The sequence below is a fragment of the Calliopsis andreniformis genome, chromosome 7 (genome assembly GCF_051401765.1).
Source record: "Calliopsis andreniformis isolate RMS-2024a chromosome 7, iyCalAndr_principal, whole genome shotgun sequence".
Lineage (NCBI taxonomy): Eukaryota > Metazoa > Arthropoda > Insecta > Hymenoptera > Andrenidae > Calliopsis > Calliopsis andreniformis.
Window position 1 is genome coordinate 10,473,060 of NC_135068.1, and position 17,764 is coordinate 10,490,823.

Genomic DNA, 17,764 nt, shown 5'->3' on the forward strand with positions numbered 1-17,764 from the left:
AAAGGAGAGCCAATAATTTTACTCTCAGTTGAAGAAGACGAATATGTATGTTTAAATTTATCTCGATAATTGAAACTGTACGAATTTTATTCCATGTTGTCAATTGTTTATTCCATATTTAATTTTTATACATATTAATTCTTATACATGTATGTATATGTATGTACAAAACTTGTATATTTTCCATGCTTAATTGCCGATAATAATTCATAATAAAACGTATGAAAAATATTTCAAATATACTTTCGTCGTAACTAATTCTCGTTCGTATGCGTATGCAGTAACTTTTATTTTAATATATTCATTTAATTGCACAAAATACAACAATAGAATTCTTTTATAGAATATTTATACAATCTACACAATAAGTATAAATATTTGCATTAGTTAAAGCATAACAGTACAATATAGTGTATGTATATGAAATTGTGAATAATAGAGTAATAATTAGAAAATAGAAACATTGTTTCATTTAAATGCGCACACCGAGACAACATTATAGCAAAATCTAAAGTGGAATGCATATACCTGTTAAATATGCAATATATTACACATATAATACTATTCAAACAATGGTGCAAGGTGCTACACCACTATTCTTGGAACTCATTCATGTATTTTCACTGATCTTTTTTCTCTGCTACCTGCTGGAAACTCGGTGGACTCTCCTAGAATATAGTGATTTAAAATATATTTTTAATGCGGACCTGTGCAACAATTACAGATTATTTAATATTGTACTTACATAGTATGCAGGTGGTGGAACATAGGCACACTGTGGTCTGCTTGGATCATAATATGCACTCTGAGCAGCTTCAGCTGCCTTTGCATCTGTAGAACAGTAAAAAGAACGACACTGATAATAAGCAATATTTGATATTGAGATAATGCTTAAAATTAAGATATATTACATACACGTATATACTTTTGATGTGGTGTATTTAAAATGATCTGGCATTTTTTTTATCTTATTGGACACCTAATTGCCTCAACTTTTTATGGAATGGTATTTTGTGTAAGCTGATTTCAGTATCTCTAACTCATTTAACAATACCAACTAATTTATCCATGGAATAAAGTTGTGAAGTAAATCAATTTTAATACGAACTTTCAAGTACCTACTCTGAAAATTCAATCAAATTACTCAATTTTTTTATAATTGATATCTATTCCTTTGTTACTATTACCAAGAGTAATATATTTCATCACAAGGTATTTCGATTGAGTCATACATTAACTATACTCGCAAAATGGAATTCTTGATATTATTTTGTTAAAAAACGATAAAGAATCAATGATTCCATGCACTTTATAATTTATTCAAACTAAGAAATAGATTAAAATCGACGAAAAACTCGTTGTAACACTCTTAAGTATTTTTTGAACTATCTCTGACAACTATGAGATAATAACTGAGCATAGTGAAAGTCAACCTTACTTCAGGTCAACCAAACCTGTTATGCAACAGATTGCATAATATTCAGAACCTTCAGGTGGCCAGATGAAGTAGAAAATCTGTTGTCATTATACAATTATCCATAAAAAAAATCCTTATCATTATTTGTAATGAAGCAACATTTCGAACTGGTGGGTTTAAATAAAAAAAACAGCAATTTATATTTAACTAAATTTTAATAACATAGTATGTTTGCAGTGTTATAATACTTATCACAAAGCTGTAGCATCACTGAGACAACAAAAATATAATACTTTAACATATTAAATAACAATAATGTTCCTCTTTCATCGTTCATAAATACATTTGATAAGAAAGAGGATTCTCAAGCTGTTTAATATTCATTATCTCATGCATATTTTTTGTGTTATGTGGAATATAATAATACAAATATATTTATACTCTCCTGTTGAAGGATAGTTCAAATTTCAAGTAAATACAACTTTTCCCGTGTTTCCTGTATCACAGTATCCCATAATGTGTTCTCAAAATCCTAATTAATTCTCTATATAAGCTTTCAAAACTTTGTACCACATTGCACACGTGTACAGGAAACACGTGAATTATATTTTTTTTAGTAAGTAGGGGGATACTGATTATAAGGATTTGGTGGTGGATAATACCCAGGTTGTGTGGGAGTATTCTGAGGATACGGAGTGTATGGTGGGGGGTTCTGTGGGTAACTATTATAAGCTGGTTGTCCATAGTTTGGATACGCACCTGCTTGGGACATTGGCTGGTTATTATAATTGGGATTAGCCCATCCAGGAGCTCCGTTTTGTTGTGGTGGAGTCCAGGCAGGCTGCTGACCAGGGCTGCCCCATGCTCCTTGGGGTGGAGCACCACTTGCATATCCCTGGTATGGTACATTTATACCAGGATATGGAGGTGGCATATCCGTCATAAACACGCTGTTCGCTATATAAATATATATTCATAAAATTACGATATTATACTCATTAAGTAGCTTCAGATTTTGCATATCAACAAGATTTTAAGGCATAGATAGACACTTCACCTGGTGGTTGCTCTGGAAACACATTAGTGGGTAGTGCCCAACCATAATATCCAGTTGGTGCAGCTTGGTAGGCAGGTGGTGGTGCAGCGTACCAGTTTGATGTTGGAGGCTGATACGGTGGTGGTGCATCAGTTGCACATCCATTACGTTGAGCTGAAAGTTGAACAGATTTTATGAAAATTCTATTCTATTAGCTAGATAAAATGTTCCCACAGGACACTGCAAAATATTCTTGAGAAGTTGTATTTGTTTGTGAATATTTTGCATGAGTTTAGGGACTTCTGAAAGCAAATCGAAGACCCACCCATTGCTGCTGCTCTCAACATAGCTTGTCCAAATTCTATGGCACCGCCACTCTTGAAATGCAACTTGAATTTGCATTCCCCAATCCAGTTACCATTGGGTTGAGCCCTGCATTTGCCTTTGATGTAGTTAGCCCCAAACATGGGTTGCTCCACTTCAACTTCGCTTAATGTTATGAAGGGAAAGCTAAATGACTGCATCTTCTCTCGCTGGTCCTTAGTATTGAAGATCATTCTATGCGTTGTCAGGTATAAGCGACCACGCTTGGTGCCAATGAACTCTGGTTGCTCTTGTCCATGGAACTCCATCGTAACATTGTCGCAGAATAGCAGTATACTGGAATAATAAATATTTCCATGTCTAGTACATTATTATCACACAAATAAAAGGAAGATGTAAAATATGACTGTCCTGCGAGGCCTGAACAAAAAGTACAGTAAATATACAAAATAATGAAAGTAAAGTATGCCTTACAATACGTTTAGCTTAGAGGTAAAACAAATTTTGATTCAATTTTCACTGCTCTGATTGAAGGTTGAAAATATGAAATTTTGTCGTGATTAGTAATCTGCTTATCAAAGACGCATTAACGACATAATAAGGAAACCGCCTTCAACAGGCCACGACAGTAATTACGTTGCACAAACGTCATAGTCGGCACATGCAATCGGGCGACAACAACCTTTAAAATAATAGAAAGTTTTACCATCGAAACCTACCATTCTCCCGCGTGTATAAGAACACCGCCGTTCGCGTGTGCCGTGTTCAACGACATATTTCTCAGTTTTTCCTCTGGAACTCTCGAAACTTACAGCAACAATCCTCTTCCTCGATCAGCTGATTCATAAGTGATAAGATGACGCAGTACGCATGCGCACACTCGCTTTGATGCAATATCACCATGCGCTGTGTAATATATAGAAACTGCAAAAATTTTACAAACTCAACTTCATTAGACTTCGAACTCACAGTAAATTAAACCATAAACGAATGTATATTTCATTCATTATTATTTCTCCCCCATTTTAGCTCTCTCAACAAAATTAACCTCTTAAAAACTTCGAACAATTATTTCCAAATCCATAAAGGAATTCCCTCACAATCTGACACAGTAATGCTAATACTAATCAAGGTATAAATCCTGAACGATGACAGTGTCTAATTAAGGTTGCTAGTGTATTTCACTGTTGCTAAGCACCGAGAAAACACGTAGTCTATCGAATTCAATTTAAATTTCCCGCGTGAGGGTTCGAGGTTAGCGAGATGATGCGCGCGCAGAAATCAATGCCGCAAATTTTCAAAGCATGCGCGGGGCCGCGCAACAATCATGTCCGTATTACGCGTGAAGAAATAAATAAGACAGTGATCATTTGTGATTAATTGATCCGTAAAGAGTGCATGGTGCGTCATTGGCTCCTGTTCGAGAAGAACTGACACACGCTGCTCTTGTCGAACAATGAAATCGTAAAACGCTAGGAGCTTCGGTTTGTCTGCTCGTTCTTTTCCAAAACATTGCGGCGAACATGGATGAAAATCTGAGCCGGGGCTACGTGCAGCTAGGCAAGGCGAGGGGCATGAATGAATTCAAATTCTCGAATGGATTCACTCATCTGTCGCCGCCAGTCGACAAATGCAACTTCATCTACTCTGCCCTTATACTTGGCGGCATAGGATTCCTCTTGCCATACAACAGGTCATGCCGCAATAACACTATAGTATTACTCGCTATGAGCTCGTCGCCTCTCTTCACCCTTCCTGTTATTCTTTATTTTCCCATCATTCAAGTTTCAGCGATGAAATTCACCTCAGAAGAATCTTATTCCCTAAGCTCGCTGTCTTTGCTAATTCTTGTAATTATTCTTTTCTTTTTTTTAATTATCTCGGTTTCGGTAATGGCAGCCTGATTTTTTTCTATGATATCGTTTGAAGCTATGAAAACTGAAATTTAAACCCCAAGAGTGTCTTACTCGCTATAAGCTCGTCGCTACAATGCAAGTGTTGTTTACAGCTTCATCATAGCGGTGGATTATTTCCAAACAAGATACCCTGGAACCACCGTGATATTCGATATGTCGGTGGTCTACATCATCATGGCCTTCTTCGCGGTGTTCGCCAACAATATTTTAGTCGAAACATTGTCCCTGAACACGCGAATAACATTCGGTAAGAATTGAGCATGGATTTCAATGATTCATTAGCTGATTCGATGTCGATTTCAGGGTATCTCGTATCCTTCGTTACTCTAAACTTCGTCGTGATTTGCGAGATCTGGTGGCAGCTCTTCGCCGTCGCGACTTCGTACACGATCAACTTGGTCGCTGTCGCGATAGTGTCGCTTGGATGCACAGGTAACACTTAATCCCATTGGCAGTAATCTGAATATTCAAACTGGCCAATTTCAGTTCAACAATCGAGCTTCTATGGGTACACGTCCATGCTTCCCAGCCGATACACTCAGGCAGTTATGACTGGGGAAAGTGAGTGGGAAATTTGAAGCAATTTTTATGTGAAAATATACGTACATATAGAATAAAAATTATAATATTTTTCAGGCATCGCTGGTCTCTGGGTCTCCACTAATCGAATAGTAACAAAGTCATTGCTGGACGATGAGCGCGGCAACACATCCATGTTCTTCATTTTATCAAACTTGACCATTTTGATGTGTTTCGTCTTGCATCAAGTGGTCAGGAAAACCGATTTCGTGCAGTTTTACATAACACTGTGTCAGGAAAGGAATCGAATCACGTTGGAACCAACAGAAGACGTCGGCTTGGTACGAGGAAAAGTTTTATTACCGCGAGATTGCAAGGAGGATTGTATTTATGAGGATTATTTTTTAAATAGATGGATCCTTTGGATCAAGTCGGAGATCCTTCCAAGGGCCAATATGGAGTTCTGAAAATTCAGACCAGTCCTCTGGGGAACGACGCTGCGAATGGAAATGATTTGAATGGTACATTAGAGCCAATGAAGTAAATAAGAAAGTTTTGTTACTCTTGAAGTTACAGTAAAATCTCTTTTATTTTCTCAATTTGCATTCAACTATCCTTCCTCAACAAGAAAGTTGTTTACAAATTTCATGTTCATAAAGTTTGGAGCTTGTATTATAATATAATCGACTTTTTTAACTTCAAAACTGAGAGAACTTTCTTAGTTACCTAAAAAATCGATCAGAAGTGTGACTTTATATTAACTTTTTGCTGTAATTTCTAGGAACGAACCAATACTCTGCGTTTTCATTCAGTAATCCTGTCTACGAGCCCAGTGCACCTTCAGGAAATCCTCCTGGTAGTGCTGGACCGACGTACAAGGTTGAAGACGTTGTTGTCATGAGGGGAACATATGGAACTCAAACCAATAAACCATGGCCTGAGATTAAAAGTACATTAATGTTCAATTTTTTCTAAGAATTTGTATTAGACAGCGCAATTTAACACAAAATATTTTCTCAGGGGGTTTACTCGCAAGATTCGAGGTGTCCAAGATAATATTTCCGTACATGGCTAGCATCGGAATAGCATACTTTGTGACACTCTGTTTATACCCTGGTATTATGTCAGAAATCATTTCTTGCAAATTTGGATCATGGATGCCAGTGATCTTGATGACGGCATTCAATGCTTCTGACGTGCTAGGCAAGGTAATAGATGTCTGGTTAATCAGAATCTATTCGCTTCAAAAGATTCTTTCCTCTGATCTTCAAACTTACAGATTATAAATTCTTTTATTTCGTATTTCAGCTACTTGCGTTGATACCCTACGACTGGAAACGCACTCAGTTATTATATTTCTCGAGCGCTCGAGTTATATTAATTCCTTTGTTCTTACTTTGCGCGCTACCAAGACGTGCTCCAATTCTCTGTGGTGAACAGTATCCATTGCTATTTTCCTGCTTGCTGGGCGTTACAAATGGAATTGTTGGCTCTGTACCAATGATGCAGGCGCCAACTAAGGTTCCAGAGGGCCACCGTGAGCTGGCAGGTACTTATCTTCATGGTTAACTATTAGAGAGCAGGGTAATTTCGCAGTGGTATTTACAAATTTCTTCTTCCAGGGAACATCATGACTCTGTCATATATCACAGGGCTGACAATTGGCTCCTTACTGGCATATATGATGGACACTTGCTTCGGATTACCAGTTCAAGCCAAAGATGTATGTTTCACACCAGTAATGAAAGCATCAACGATAGCATTCAACACTACTACAGCAAGTACCTTGATAAATGCTGTGTCTTCCACTTTGCCTACGCTAGAAACTGTTACACCAAAGGTAAACACTACTGTTAGTGTTTTAACAACTCTTTTCAAGTCCACTGTAATTCCTAATAGTACTATTAGTACATTAACCACTAGCATCATGGAGGCATCTACAACTATATCCCCTAAGCTGTTAGTAAATGTTACTGCTACAGTTAATAACGCAATTTTGCAGCACTAGGACACGCATGTTTGTGTGCTGTGTTGAATCTGGTGTTTCAGGCAAATAACGTTATTAAAGCCTGCAAGCATGTATGGATATTCTATCTTAAAGTTAGTATTCTCACAAGGAACTTTGTTAAGTTGAAGTACGTATAGAGAACTTGGAGTTACAAGTTGGTAGCAATTGTAAAATATCGCCAGATTGAACACACACACAAAGGATAGTGTTCATTATTATTCCATTACCTATAGTAATTATTTTACTCAAAGTTTCACTAATAGTCAACAGAAATATTTTCCACGATCAAGAAATGAGAGTCAATAACAGCTAAGAATGTAGCAACATTAGTTCTGAATTGAAGGAAACCTTAATTATTTTCATACATTTTCTTTTTTAATGTACAAAGTGTTTGGATATAGGTGAAGGAAAATTTGAGAGGTGCTTCCAATTATATGAGTTTAAAATCTGGTAGAAAGCGCCTGAAGTATGACAACCCACCTAGCACTAAGTAGCAGTAAGGCTACTCCACCTCTAGCCAAACACCTTGTATAAAAAATTATTCCTTGAAATGCTTAAGAATTTTATCACAAAAATAGCGTAGTAGACACTTTTCGAATCAATGGCTACTAGTTTCTTTTTTTAAAGATATTGTGCCTTTCATATTGTTACAAATAATTTAATAGTTCATTGCTTGTCCACTTTGATTGTTAAAAGTGAGAAAACTTCAAATGTATAGCTAATCAATTTGTTGTATGTGGATAAAAGAATGAGTGTTTTTTAATCTTTAAATAATATCACGATAGAAAAAGGAATACGTAAATGAAGCTGGAAGGACATTGAAATTGATATCATTTAAAGATTAATTGAAGTTTTTTAGAGCGTGGCAAATACTTGTTTCATTCAGATCTGTTACTTTAAGTTAGTCTAGAACTGGCTGGAGAAACTGCTAAAAATGCAAGTGAATTGTATTAAAATAAGCTTGGGATTAGAGTCTTTCCTGGCAGTTCTAACGACAGCTGTACTTGTTAGATTAATGGTTGAGAATTAGCGAATTTATGCAATCGAATTATTGTGCAAGTATATTCTGTACAAAATTGTTACATTTCTGGGTAAATAGTTCATGTGTAAATGTAAGATACTTAATATTTCTGACTAAGAAACAAAAGCATCTGTTTCTTTATCGAAAAAAAAATCGTAACTTTATCTATGTCATATGTCCAAACATATCCACAGTTGTGTGGGAGATTATAATCAAATTTTCGATCTTTATAGCGTTGAAATTTACAAAATAGATGCCTCAGTCTTAAGATCATAATCCATGCATCACGATAGAGTTTAAACCCGCAATTAAACGGGGTAGACTGTCTAATTTTCCTTTCTTTTTTTAAACAAATCATATAATGAAGCTCATCCAAGCTCGTGAATTAAATGGACATAATTGATGAATCCTACATATGCGACTACGCAAACTCGGAAGCATTTTTACGAGCGTTCCGATGAATTACTTCGAATATAAAATCGTGTTACATTAATGGATAAATGTATGTGCATAATATTCACCGATGTACCATTCATCCAAACAGCTTACAGGTATATTTCGTGTATTTAAAAAGTAAACCTAGCGATCACTTAGATAAAGCACACAAGAGACGCATGAGATTTCTTGCCTACATACATACACGCAAATTAATCATATCAACTTTTTCGATTGTCTCATCAACTGTATCACAGAGTTTCTCTCATATGGTGGGATTTATTTTATACCATATCTCTAGCTAGTGTATACAAATAATACATTTTTAAAAGCAGCACGAAGTATGGGATAGAGTCAAGAATTAGGATACTGGAGGAGACACCCAGTTAGGTACCTTCATTTCACATATCCTTAGTCAAACTTTGAAGATTTGCAAAGAAATTTAAGAAAGAAAAATCGATTTCTTTGAGACTTTTTATTGAAAAAACTACATCATAAATTATTCTCAGTCTTTCTGTATGTTTTTATTATATGCCAGTCGATTGAATAGTTTTTTAAAATCTGTGGAAAAAGGTACATGATAATTGAGGAGAGATATAGTGATAAAATCATCTCCAAAAAAATATTGTAACTATTTAAACGTGTAATAAGAATATACAGAAGGGCTGAATATAATTTACCATATAGTTTCTTCGATAAAAAATCTTGAAAAATCGATTTTTTACCAAGAGAACAAGAAATTCTCCATTTAAGGGAGACAACGTTTAGGGACAGGTATATAACATGTACAAATTCCTACGCGTAAGAATAATTTTTTAACGAATTTTTTATGACATGTTCCTTTATAAAATATTCCTATGAAACGACTCCTAAGGAGAGATACTTTAGTCGTCATTCATTATGTGATAGCGACATATTTTTTATTGCCTTTGATTTCTATCAGATGTATAAGTTCCGGAGAACATCTATCAAAATTATTTTCAGGAGATATGTTACTGGTAAAATGCAAACATATTAAGGCTATTCATTTATAAGGCAATTAAAATCAAGGTAGTTAATGAAATGAGTGAGGTACACGATCATGAATGTACAGAATAAGAATGCTTTTTAATGATTGTGTGTAGACGATGCGAAAAATCATTTTCTTTTATATCGTCTTTTTCATCGTACTGTCCTAGTCTTTGAACAATGTGTTAGACATAAAATGGAGTAATTTTCTGAACAACGTTTGATACGTAGTCAATGAAGGCTGTATCAGTTTTAAAAAGAGAGGCAAACGTAATTGATTTTTGCATTAATCTTCCATGTATCAGAAGTTACTCCATATCGCAATTGATATGTACAAATAATAAATATGTATATATAATATATCATACTCTTTAATATATCTTATCCAATTATTATACTCACTACGAATCAATCATTACATTCTTAATGCCTATCATTTAACCATTACTAACTTCCACAATATTTCGATCGTCTTAAAGTATAAATAACTTAAAGATACCATCACTCGATAAATAACCTGTTAACAAAACCAAAAGTTACAATTTCTCCTATCAAACTAAGACTGATCCATTTTAAGATTGTGATCACTCAAACAGCCAAGAAAATGAATGATCGATAAAGTGATTACATTCCTAAAACACTTTTGTCAGTTTCAGCAAACTGGTTCCTCTTCTATTTACCATTTGAACCATTTTGCCATTCATTTAGATTGTACTCACAACGCAATGAAATGGTCAATGTCATTCTATCACAGTTGAAGTCGCTTTAAGAAATGAATATGCTAATTTAATCGTACAGAACTGTTTTAAAATCACTTTAGATACTTAGCAGCCCAATCGGTCCGACCATGAAGGCTTCCACTGCCTTTTGCGTTTAACGCACTTCCATAGACGCCAGATTGAAGAGTTCCTTTGTTTGCAATTTCTAGACAAATAATAGGCCATTAAGAATCGATCCAGATTGAAAGATACTTGCTTAAATTGAAGCTAATGTACTCACTGATATTTTGCGTACCATAGACACTGGGATAAGGCAACCTTAAAGTCTGATCTGCGATGTAACGATTCCGCGGGAGGTAATATTGTCTTGTTTGATTTTCGATGGAGTTCCTAGGCACCCAAAAGGAATCTGTGAATTCCTCGTACTTCTCCAGTGGCTGACCGACCAAATTCCGTATCAGTCTTGGTCGGTTCGTGTCCGAGTCGCCATTTCTTCAAGAACGAAAAAAAATGTTAGACATACGCGGCAACGAAGAGAACAGATAACTGGGGCCAGAAATGTTTGAACTATTTTATTGAACACTTTGGATTTACAATAAGAACATCACAAACGAAAGATTAGGAACCTTTATCAATGCGATAGAAAACTTCTGCCACGATGGATGATGAAAAAGAACTATCAAAATCTGAAAAATCTGGTCGAAATTTGAGTCAAAAGAGACACGCTAAAATTCTTCAGAAAGTCGTACACTATTGAGCCCTGCCTCGAGACTAGATCTCTCAATTCCAGCACATAAATTTCCATAGAATGAACACAAGTTTTCAGATGTTTCAAGATCAGCGTGCCAGAAAATTCTTTCGCAAAATCGAAGAGGAACTCCTGGAGTTCCTTTTGCCAAAACAGGTAGCACGTCAGCAGGTATCCCAAAACAATCAGCGAGCATGGGTTCAGGACTCTCTTAAGGGTTCGATACCTGGACGAGAGGCTCGTGTTCGGTCCAGCGACGTATCGAGTGACATTCAGGTACTGCTGCTTCGCCGAGACTTTTCGGCCATTTTTCAAGTTCGTTTGCGACTGGCTCCAGTTCAACGGGGCTGGCTCGTTCCAGCTCGGCAGCGTCCAGTTCCCATTGCCCTGTTGCAAACTGTCCGTCAAATAATTGCCGTTCCAATTGCCACGATTCTCTTTGTACAGACGTTCTGGGGCAAGCTTTGCATTCACATTCTCGGGAACGATCTTGCTTCTGACGTGGACAATCAAGGCATTAGATTATAAAGTCGCGGGCTAAGGAGACCCACAAAATTGCGGCTTTGATTATGAAATTCGTGCAACGCACCCCAGGAGCTCGGCAAAATCGTCTTCGTCCCATTTCGGGGGATTGCTATCGCGCACGTAATTATTGTGGTTCAGCAGCGGGAGCATCGGTTGCTGTTGCTTCTCTGGTACCCTGGAGAAGGAACGTCTCGTTTAATATGGAAGCTATGTGTGCGATGAGCAGCATTTCATCGCCTCTTGTGTTTAGGCGATTTAGATACATGGATCAGCTACAGTGAAGACGGAGACATAACTTAAGAGAAATCGAATCGTTTTACCTGGACTCTAGCGAGTTATCGAGGCCATCCTGCTGAGTATAATTATACTGCTTGAGACTTGGGGGTGGAAGGTTTACTTTGTTGAGGACAAGATCGCGCTGAGAGGTGACGCCGATCTTCTTACTGTTTATTGCTCGAGGGATGTTCGTTTGGAAATAGGGGTACCTAGGAGACAAGCTTCCTCAGTAATCCTAATTTTAAGTATTAGAGCCTGTCAGTGTTCATATACAGTGCTGTTTAAATCTCAGTTACCTCAGAGACTGCTGTGCAGTGGGCCTCTTAATCGGATTCCATTGCAGCATGTCCTCCATGAGAACCACTGCCTCATGACTAGCATTTGGTATCAGAACACTCAGTGATGTTCGTGTGAAATTGGGGAACTTGAAATTCATGGCAGCAGCCAGCTGGTATCCCTCTGGCCAATCGTCTTTCTCAGGAGTGCCGATCACAGAGCAAATCTTAAAGATTTCGTCGATCTCGCTTTTGCCTGGGAACAGAGGTCTAAACGTGTACAGCTCGGCCATGATGCAGCCCACTGCCCAAATATCGATGGGGCTGTTGTAAGTGGTGGAGTGGAGGAGCACCTCGGGTGCTCTGTACCTGGAACAGATTTAAGATTAATGAGACTGAGGTCACTAGCTCTTAATTAACTCTTAATTAGCTCTGAAGGATCTTGTTCGACTTCACAAGAAAAAGAGTCAATAAATTCTTGGGATGGAGGATTTGCAAGCTAAAAGCTTGCTACTAATTTTCTTCTTTAATACATCCTTCTTCAACTGAGAGGAAAGCTGAACCATTAAAAAAATAACTCTCATCTTCGTCTTGTGTGAAGAAAGGGAAGGTAGGGATAAGAAAAAAAATGGGAATAGGAAAAAAGGAAAGAGGGGAGGGGGCCATAGAGGTGGCCACAAGTCTCAGACCCTGTTTTAAGCCACTAATTCCGCAAACTTATTGACTCTTCTACCCTAATCCTTAAGTCAACTACTTTTATTGATTACCATCTAGTGGACACGTAATCCGTGTAAGGCGGCCTTGACCTTATTTCCCTGGCTAATCCAAAATCGGCAATCTTTACTAGCTCTGGCCCCATGCAGAGTAGATTCTCAGGTTTCATGTCGCGATGGAAGAACCCGTGTTTATGCATGAAAGCCAGTCCTTGAAGCACTTGGTACACTATATTTCGGATCACTGGCTCAGGAAAGAGCTTGTCCCTATCAAATATACGCAACTTAGTATCTTTTTAAGAAACAAAAGCTCAGAAGAAGAACTGCTACTATACCTATCCTTCATTAACTGGTACAGATTCTCTTTCATGTACTCGAAGACAAAATAGAGCACATCATTCTCCCTAATCACTTCTTTCAGCTTCACCACATTCGCATGGCTGAGTTTCTTCAGAGACTACAAGGAAATAGACTTGGTTTTAGTGTTTCACATTCTTCAAAGCCTCAGGATCATTTTATCAGACTCCAAAACATATTTGCAGGTCCAGTATTTGTATTGCTTCTTCATTGTACCAAGAACTGGCTTTGCAAATACGTTTCTAGGTATATAATCTTCTCACTTTCACTTCGCGGAGATTCATGGCCTCCTCCCAGGAATAGTATTTTCTTTTCATCCTCTTTATGGCGACCTTCTCCCCTGTGTCGATGCGTTCTCCAAGGACGACGGAACCAAACGTCCCGTCGCCTAATTGGTTCAAAGTGATGTATCGATTCATCGTCGACGAGGATTAAGAAAGGTGTCCTGAGATGTCTTCAGCTCGTGAGCTGGCTCGCGTCGGGACTCTGTTCGTGCATCTTATTAAATCCTGCAACACAGAGTTCTTTTTTATTCATTTATCGTTCTTGCTTTGCGCTTTGGTACGTAAATATAAAATGCAGTAGGAAACTCTCAAGAGAACATCAATTAAAATGAAATTTTAGGCCGCCCACGTGTCTCTTCTCGTCAAGGACGATCGATGACCTTTTGTAGGTAGAGTAACGAGTCTGATATTGATTTCTACCGATAAGTCTGACGGGTCTGTGATGAATGACATTCGCAAATCTTCCAAAAACATGAATGAAAGGAATCTTCCTTTTGTTTCTAAAATAAGGAGACATCGTGTACAAAGCCACTTCAGTTTTCACCGAGGATCGATAATATAACACTTCAACGTGTTATTTTGGTGTTACGTGAATAATTAATTAATAGAAATTCCCCAAGCTCTAATCAGTGATTGCAGATTGAATGACTAATTAATTTGTGTACAGAAAAAAAGTTGTAGAGATAACTTTATCTAAATGAAAATCTCGTCTGGGTTCAAGATGTGTTTCTAGGAAATGTTATCTATTTACTTCGCGATGATAAATATTTCGCTGTAATTAGAGACTATAATCTTATCAGGAAAGGTAGATTTAGTTCGCGATACGAAGCGAACAACAAAATTCAGAAATTTAGCAGGAAGTAACAACTAGGATTTAGAACACTAGTTCGTCGCTCTATCGGCCTTGTAACTTGGCACAATGTCAGCGAAGTTTCTATACCCTTCAATGAAAAAAATATAAGGCTGCTATAGCTACTTCCTTTGACCCTTCATTTTTCTCTGCACTCAAATGACCTTCAGAGGTCGTTGACATTCCTACCAAAGGGATGTCAAACTTCATAAAAACTGGAAACAAGTACATATATAATATTTCCAAATTTCAGAAGTGATCAATTTTAATGAAAAGTTTGAATAGACTCATAGAGAAATGTACTCACAAAAAAATGGAGGTCTACCTTTTCTTAATTAAAAAATACAAGCTCCAATTTTGTTTTTGGTGTTCCAATGCACAAAGTGGAGAACTGACTGCAATGCAAAGGCAATCGTAATTATCATCCCTGAATTATGTATAAAGTACTCTGCGGGTGCCTGCATGCCCTATGAAGAAATATCGCCTACTTTGATATTCACGTTGATAACAGAATTTCAGCTACTTTCGACGAAGTTACTCGTTTTTGGATCGATGAGTAGATTTTATTAATGACGCGTGTGCTCTACGCCCTAATAAATGAATAAACAGCAGCTGGCTCGATACGCTTTACGTTTGAAAGCGATGTGAACTTTCTTGTTAGAGCTTTATGTCCTAAAAAATAGATAAGAATTATGTGGAATTGTAGGACCACGATTATTTTGAAATATTCAGTAGAAGAAGAATGTCTGACTCAGAAATCCTTATTAAAACCTCAAATTCTAAAAGAAGAGAAAGAGAATTAACTTGAAAATTCTGTAGAATTGTAGAACAACAATTATTGATAAATATTCAGTAGATGAAGAGTGTCTGACCAAGAAACAGTATTCCTTATAAACCCTTCTAACATGAACAAATATGCTTCATAAAGTTTCCTCTTAGTTTCTCAGATTTATGGAGGTATTTTGCATAGAACAGTCGTATCAAGCAATGACTTGCTCCCCTATCGTGGCCGATCGATTCGTCATTTCTCGTTACGATATTCTGTACACAACCCTCCGCGACGCATCGATAAAACGAACGTGCGCGAAGACAAGACCGAGCTGACTGCTTAGCCTATCATTGGTGACATTCAAATTGACTTTACAAGCATAAGAAGGTGCCTTTTGCTTAGAGCCTAACTACCGCCACTTTCCAACTTTCCTCGACGTTCCAAGAGGCACGGCGTAGAACGATACATCAACAGCTGCCCACGATAACCCAGTTACGCCCTGCAGTGAACAGGTCAGCCGATTCTACGAGGACTGTCCTATAACTGGAAGTAATCGAGGCCAGCCCTGGGCGAGATTAGCATTTTCTTACGCTCGCATGCGATTAGGATCTCCTGCTGGCCAGCTGGACACGCAAGAATATAGATTTTCCGCTGGCTCGAGACTTAAGGAAACATGTTTCAGAGCTGACTCAGCTGCAAATAGCAATTTCAGGATAAATGGAGAACTAGTTCTTGTGGATGTAAGGCAAAATCAAGTCACAAGCCTTCAGCTTCAATGTTGCCTTCTGGGGACTTGTCTTCTTGAACCCCTATTTTGAAAGGGAAACTTTCTTTTACTGCCCTTCCTAGTTTCTGCAAATATGGGTTCTGTGGTTTAGATCTCAATTGAGGTCTTAACTCAAATTTTTGTGGTACAAGTCGTTTTGCCTTACAGCTATAGATTTGTGGCTTTGAACTATAGTACTGTTTAACTATGGAGAAGAACAGTATATACTAAAAATATTTTATTGCTATTTTGCACTAAAGCATGGCATAAAATGTTCAAAATTATCCAAAAATGTAAAGAACTCAACTTCAAACTTTTCTGTAGTTACTGTTTTCCTCTATAGTTGGGCTGAGTAGGACCTCCCTTATCCAATTGATCTATTATCAAATAATTTTGTCAATGTTATTCAACTAATTTCTAGCTTATATTGACAGAGTTCTCTACAACTCCATAGTTCTATTAGCCAAGTTTTTAAAATGAAATGTTTACCAAACTGCTTCATGGTCCTATTTAAAAAATTGTGTTTCTCTTTTGGGTACCATACACGGATTTGTTCTTGAGAAAGGGAGACGTGTTCTATCTGCAAAATTGTGTCAATAGCAATTTGTTGAGTACGGTTCAAACTAAAGTATCTTACCATTAGTGTAATTTAATAGTCTTTTCTAAGTTGTTTGCTCCTGATCTAATATCAATGCAGAAATGAATATTTAATCCTATCAGTACTTCTCTAATTCCTTATCAATTTGTTCCTGCCTATGGGAAACATTGGGACGCATTTGGAAAACATGAAAGAGTTGACCTAATAAGAAATAAATAAATGAAATGATTTTTAATGCCAATTAATAGTGTGTGTTTAACAGAAATGGCAAATAAATATAAAAATATCACCCTAATTCTCAATTTATGTGTAATAAAATGAGAAAATTCTGCAAATCTTTGAAATATTTCAAAATGAAATAATATCAACTGGATATAAAAATACGATTCCAATTCTCATAAAATACGGAAATACTACAAACTGAAGTCTCCAGAAAAAGAACAATGAAAAAATAATAAACGTGAGGAATACAGCTTCTAAAAAACAGCCCCATTTCCGGTTCCTCCCTGAATCATGTTTCCCTCCAATTCCGTCGCGACATTTTCAGAAAACGATACAAAAATCAAAATTATTGATTCGAATTTCCTACTAAGCTAAATAAAAGAAGAAAATCTCTAAAATTACTTGGCTGAAATTTTTCACCATAAAGGAGTGTCATAAATTTACCAGATTGTTTATCTTTCGAAAAGACGAACCGGAAGTGCCGAAGATTCGAAAGCACAGTCACTCGCGAGAAGGACGACGCGTGATGGAAATTAACAATTTCGAATGTTTACTTACGAAAGGAGTTGTAGATCACCATTCCACGTACTTTTCTGCGCAACGGTTACTCACTGACTGTTAATCGAGCGGCCATGCTTCGCCATGTAGCCATGGTTACGAATGCTACCTGAAACTAAAATATCGCCTCTGTTTAAACCATTCACGAGGGCCATGGTTACAAGAAGCTTACTATTATAAAATATTCCCCTCATAAAGATAATTGCTGATGAACCTTCCAAGGTCCTAATGTTTTTATACTGTGAGAAAAAACCAAACCTAACCTTTTAACCCCTCAAGGGTCGGTTTTTTTCATAACGTCACCTTCACTACTGATCTAAGCAACAGGCTTTCTCAAACTGCTGCTCACGCGACGACGCGTGATGAGGCTGCTTCGCGCAAATATCCGCTCACGCGCCGTCGCGTGAGACATATGTGCTG

General features: G+C 37.2%; 3 protein-coding genes across 4 annotated transcripts; 1 reads left to right on the forward strand and 2 right to left on the reverse strand.

Moving 5' to 3' along the window:
- Positions 1–84: 84 nt before the first annotated feature.
- Positions 85–3,633, reverse strand: Wbp2 (WW domain binding protein 2). Of its 2 annotated transcripts, XM_076382696.1 has the most exons (6): positions 3,497–3,633; positions 2,779–3,113; positions 2,475–2,627; positions 2,177–2,374; positions 746–831; positions 85–668 (listed from the first exon to the last, which is right to left on the reverse strand). In XM_076382696.1, the coding sequence occupies exons 1-6, from the start codon at positions 3,550–3,552 to the stop codon at positions 621–623; spliced, it is 876 nt and encodes a 291-aa protein (XP_076238811.1). In that variant the 5' UTR covers positions 3,553–3,633; the 3' UTR covers positions 85–620. The 2 variants fall into 2 exon arrangements, with proteins under 2 accessions (XP_076238811.1, XP_076238810.1); XM_076382695.1 differs by lacking the exons at positions 85–668; positions 746–831 and having other exon boundaries at positions 1,607–2,374.
- A 510-nt stretch (positions 3,634–4,143) lies between these two features.
- Ent3 (equilibrative nucleoside transporter 3) lies at positions 4,144–8,363 on the forward strand. Its single transcript, XM_076382691.1, has 10 exons — positions 4,144–4,470; positions 4,786–4,940; positions 4,997–5,125; positions 5,180–5,254; positions 5,330–5,553; positions 5,625–5,733; positions 5,994–6,161; positions 6,233–6,420; positions 6,521–6,761; positions 6,835–8,363. The coding sequence occupies exons 1-10, from the start codon at positions 4,301–4,303 to the stop codon at positions 7,218–7,220; spliced, it is 1,845 nt and encodes a 614-aa protein (XP_076238806.1). The 5' UTR covers positions 4,144–4,300; the 3' UTR covers positions 7,221–8,363.
- A 1,858-nt stretch (positions 8,364–10,221) lies between these two features.
- On the reverse strand, positions 10,222–17,635 carry LOC143181947 (serine/threonine-protein kinase dyf-5). Its single transcript, XM_076382692.1, has 11 exons — positions 17,517–17,635; positions 17,345–17,459; positions 13,561–13,806; positions 13,276–13,397; positions 12,995–13,207; positions 12,249–12,596; positions 11,997–12,161; positions 11,741–11,851; positions 11,378–11,647; positions 10,684–10,895; positions 10,222–10,608 (listed from the first exon to the last, which is right to left on the reverse strand). The coding sequence occupies exons 3-11, from the start codon at positions 13,714–13,716 to the stop codon at positions 10,496–10,498; spliced, it is 1,710 nt and encodes a 569-aa protein (XP_076238807.1). The 5' UTR covers positions 13,717–13,806; positions 17,345–17,459; positions 17,517–17,635; the 3' UTR covers positions 10,222–10,495.
- Between the last annotated feature and the right edge of the window lie 129 nt (positions 17,636–17,764).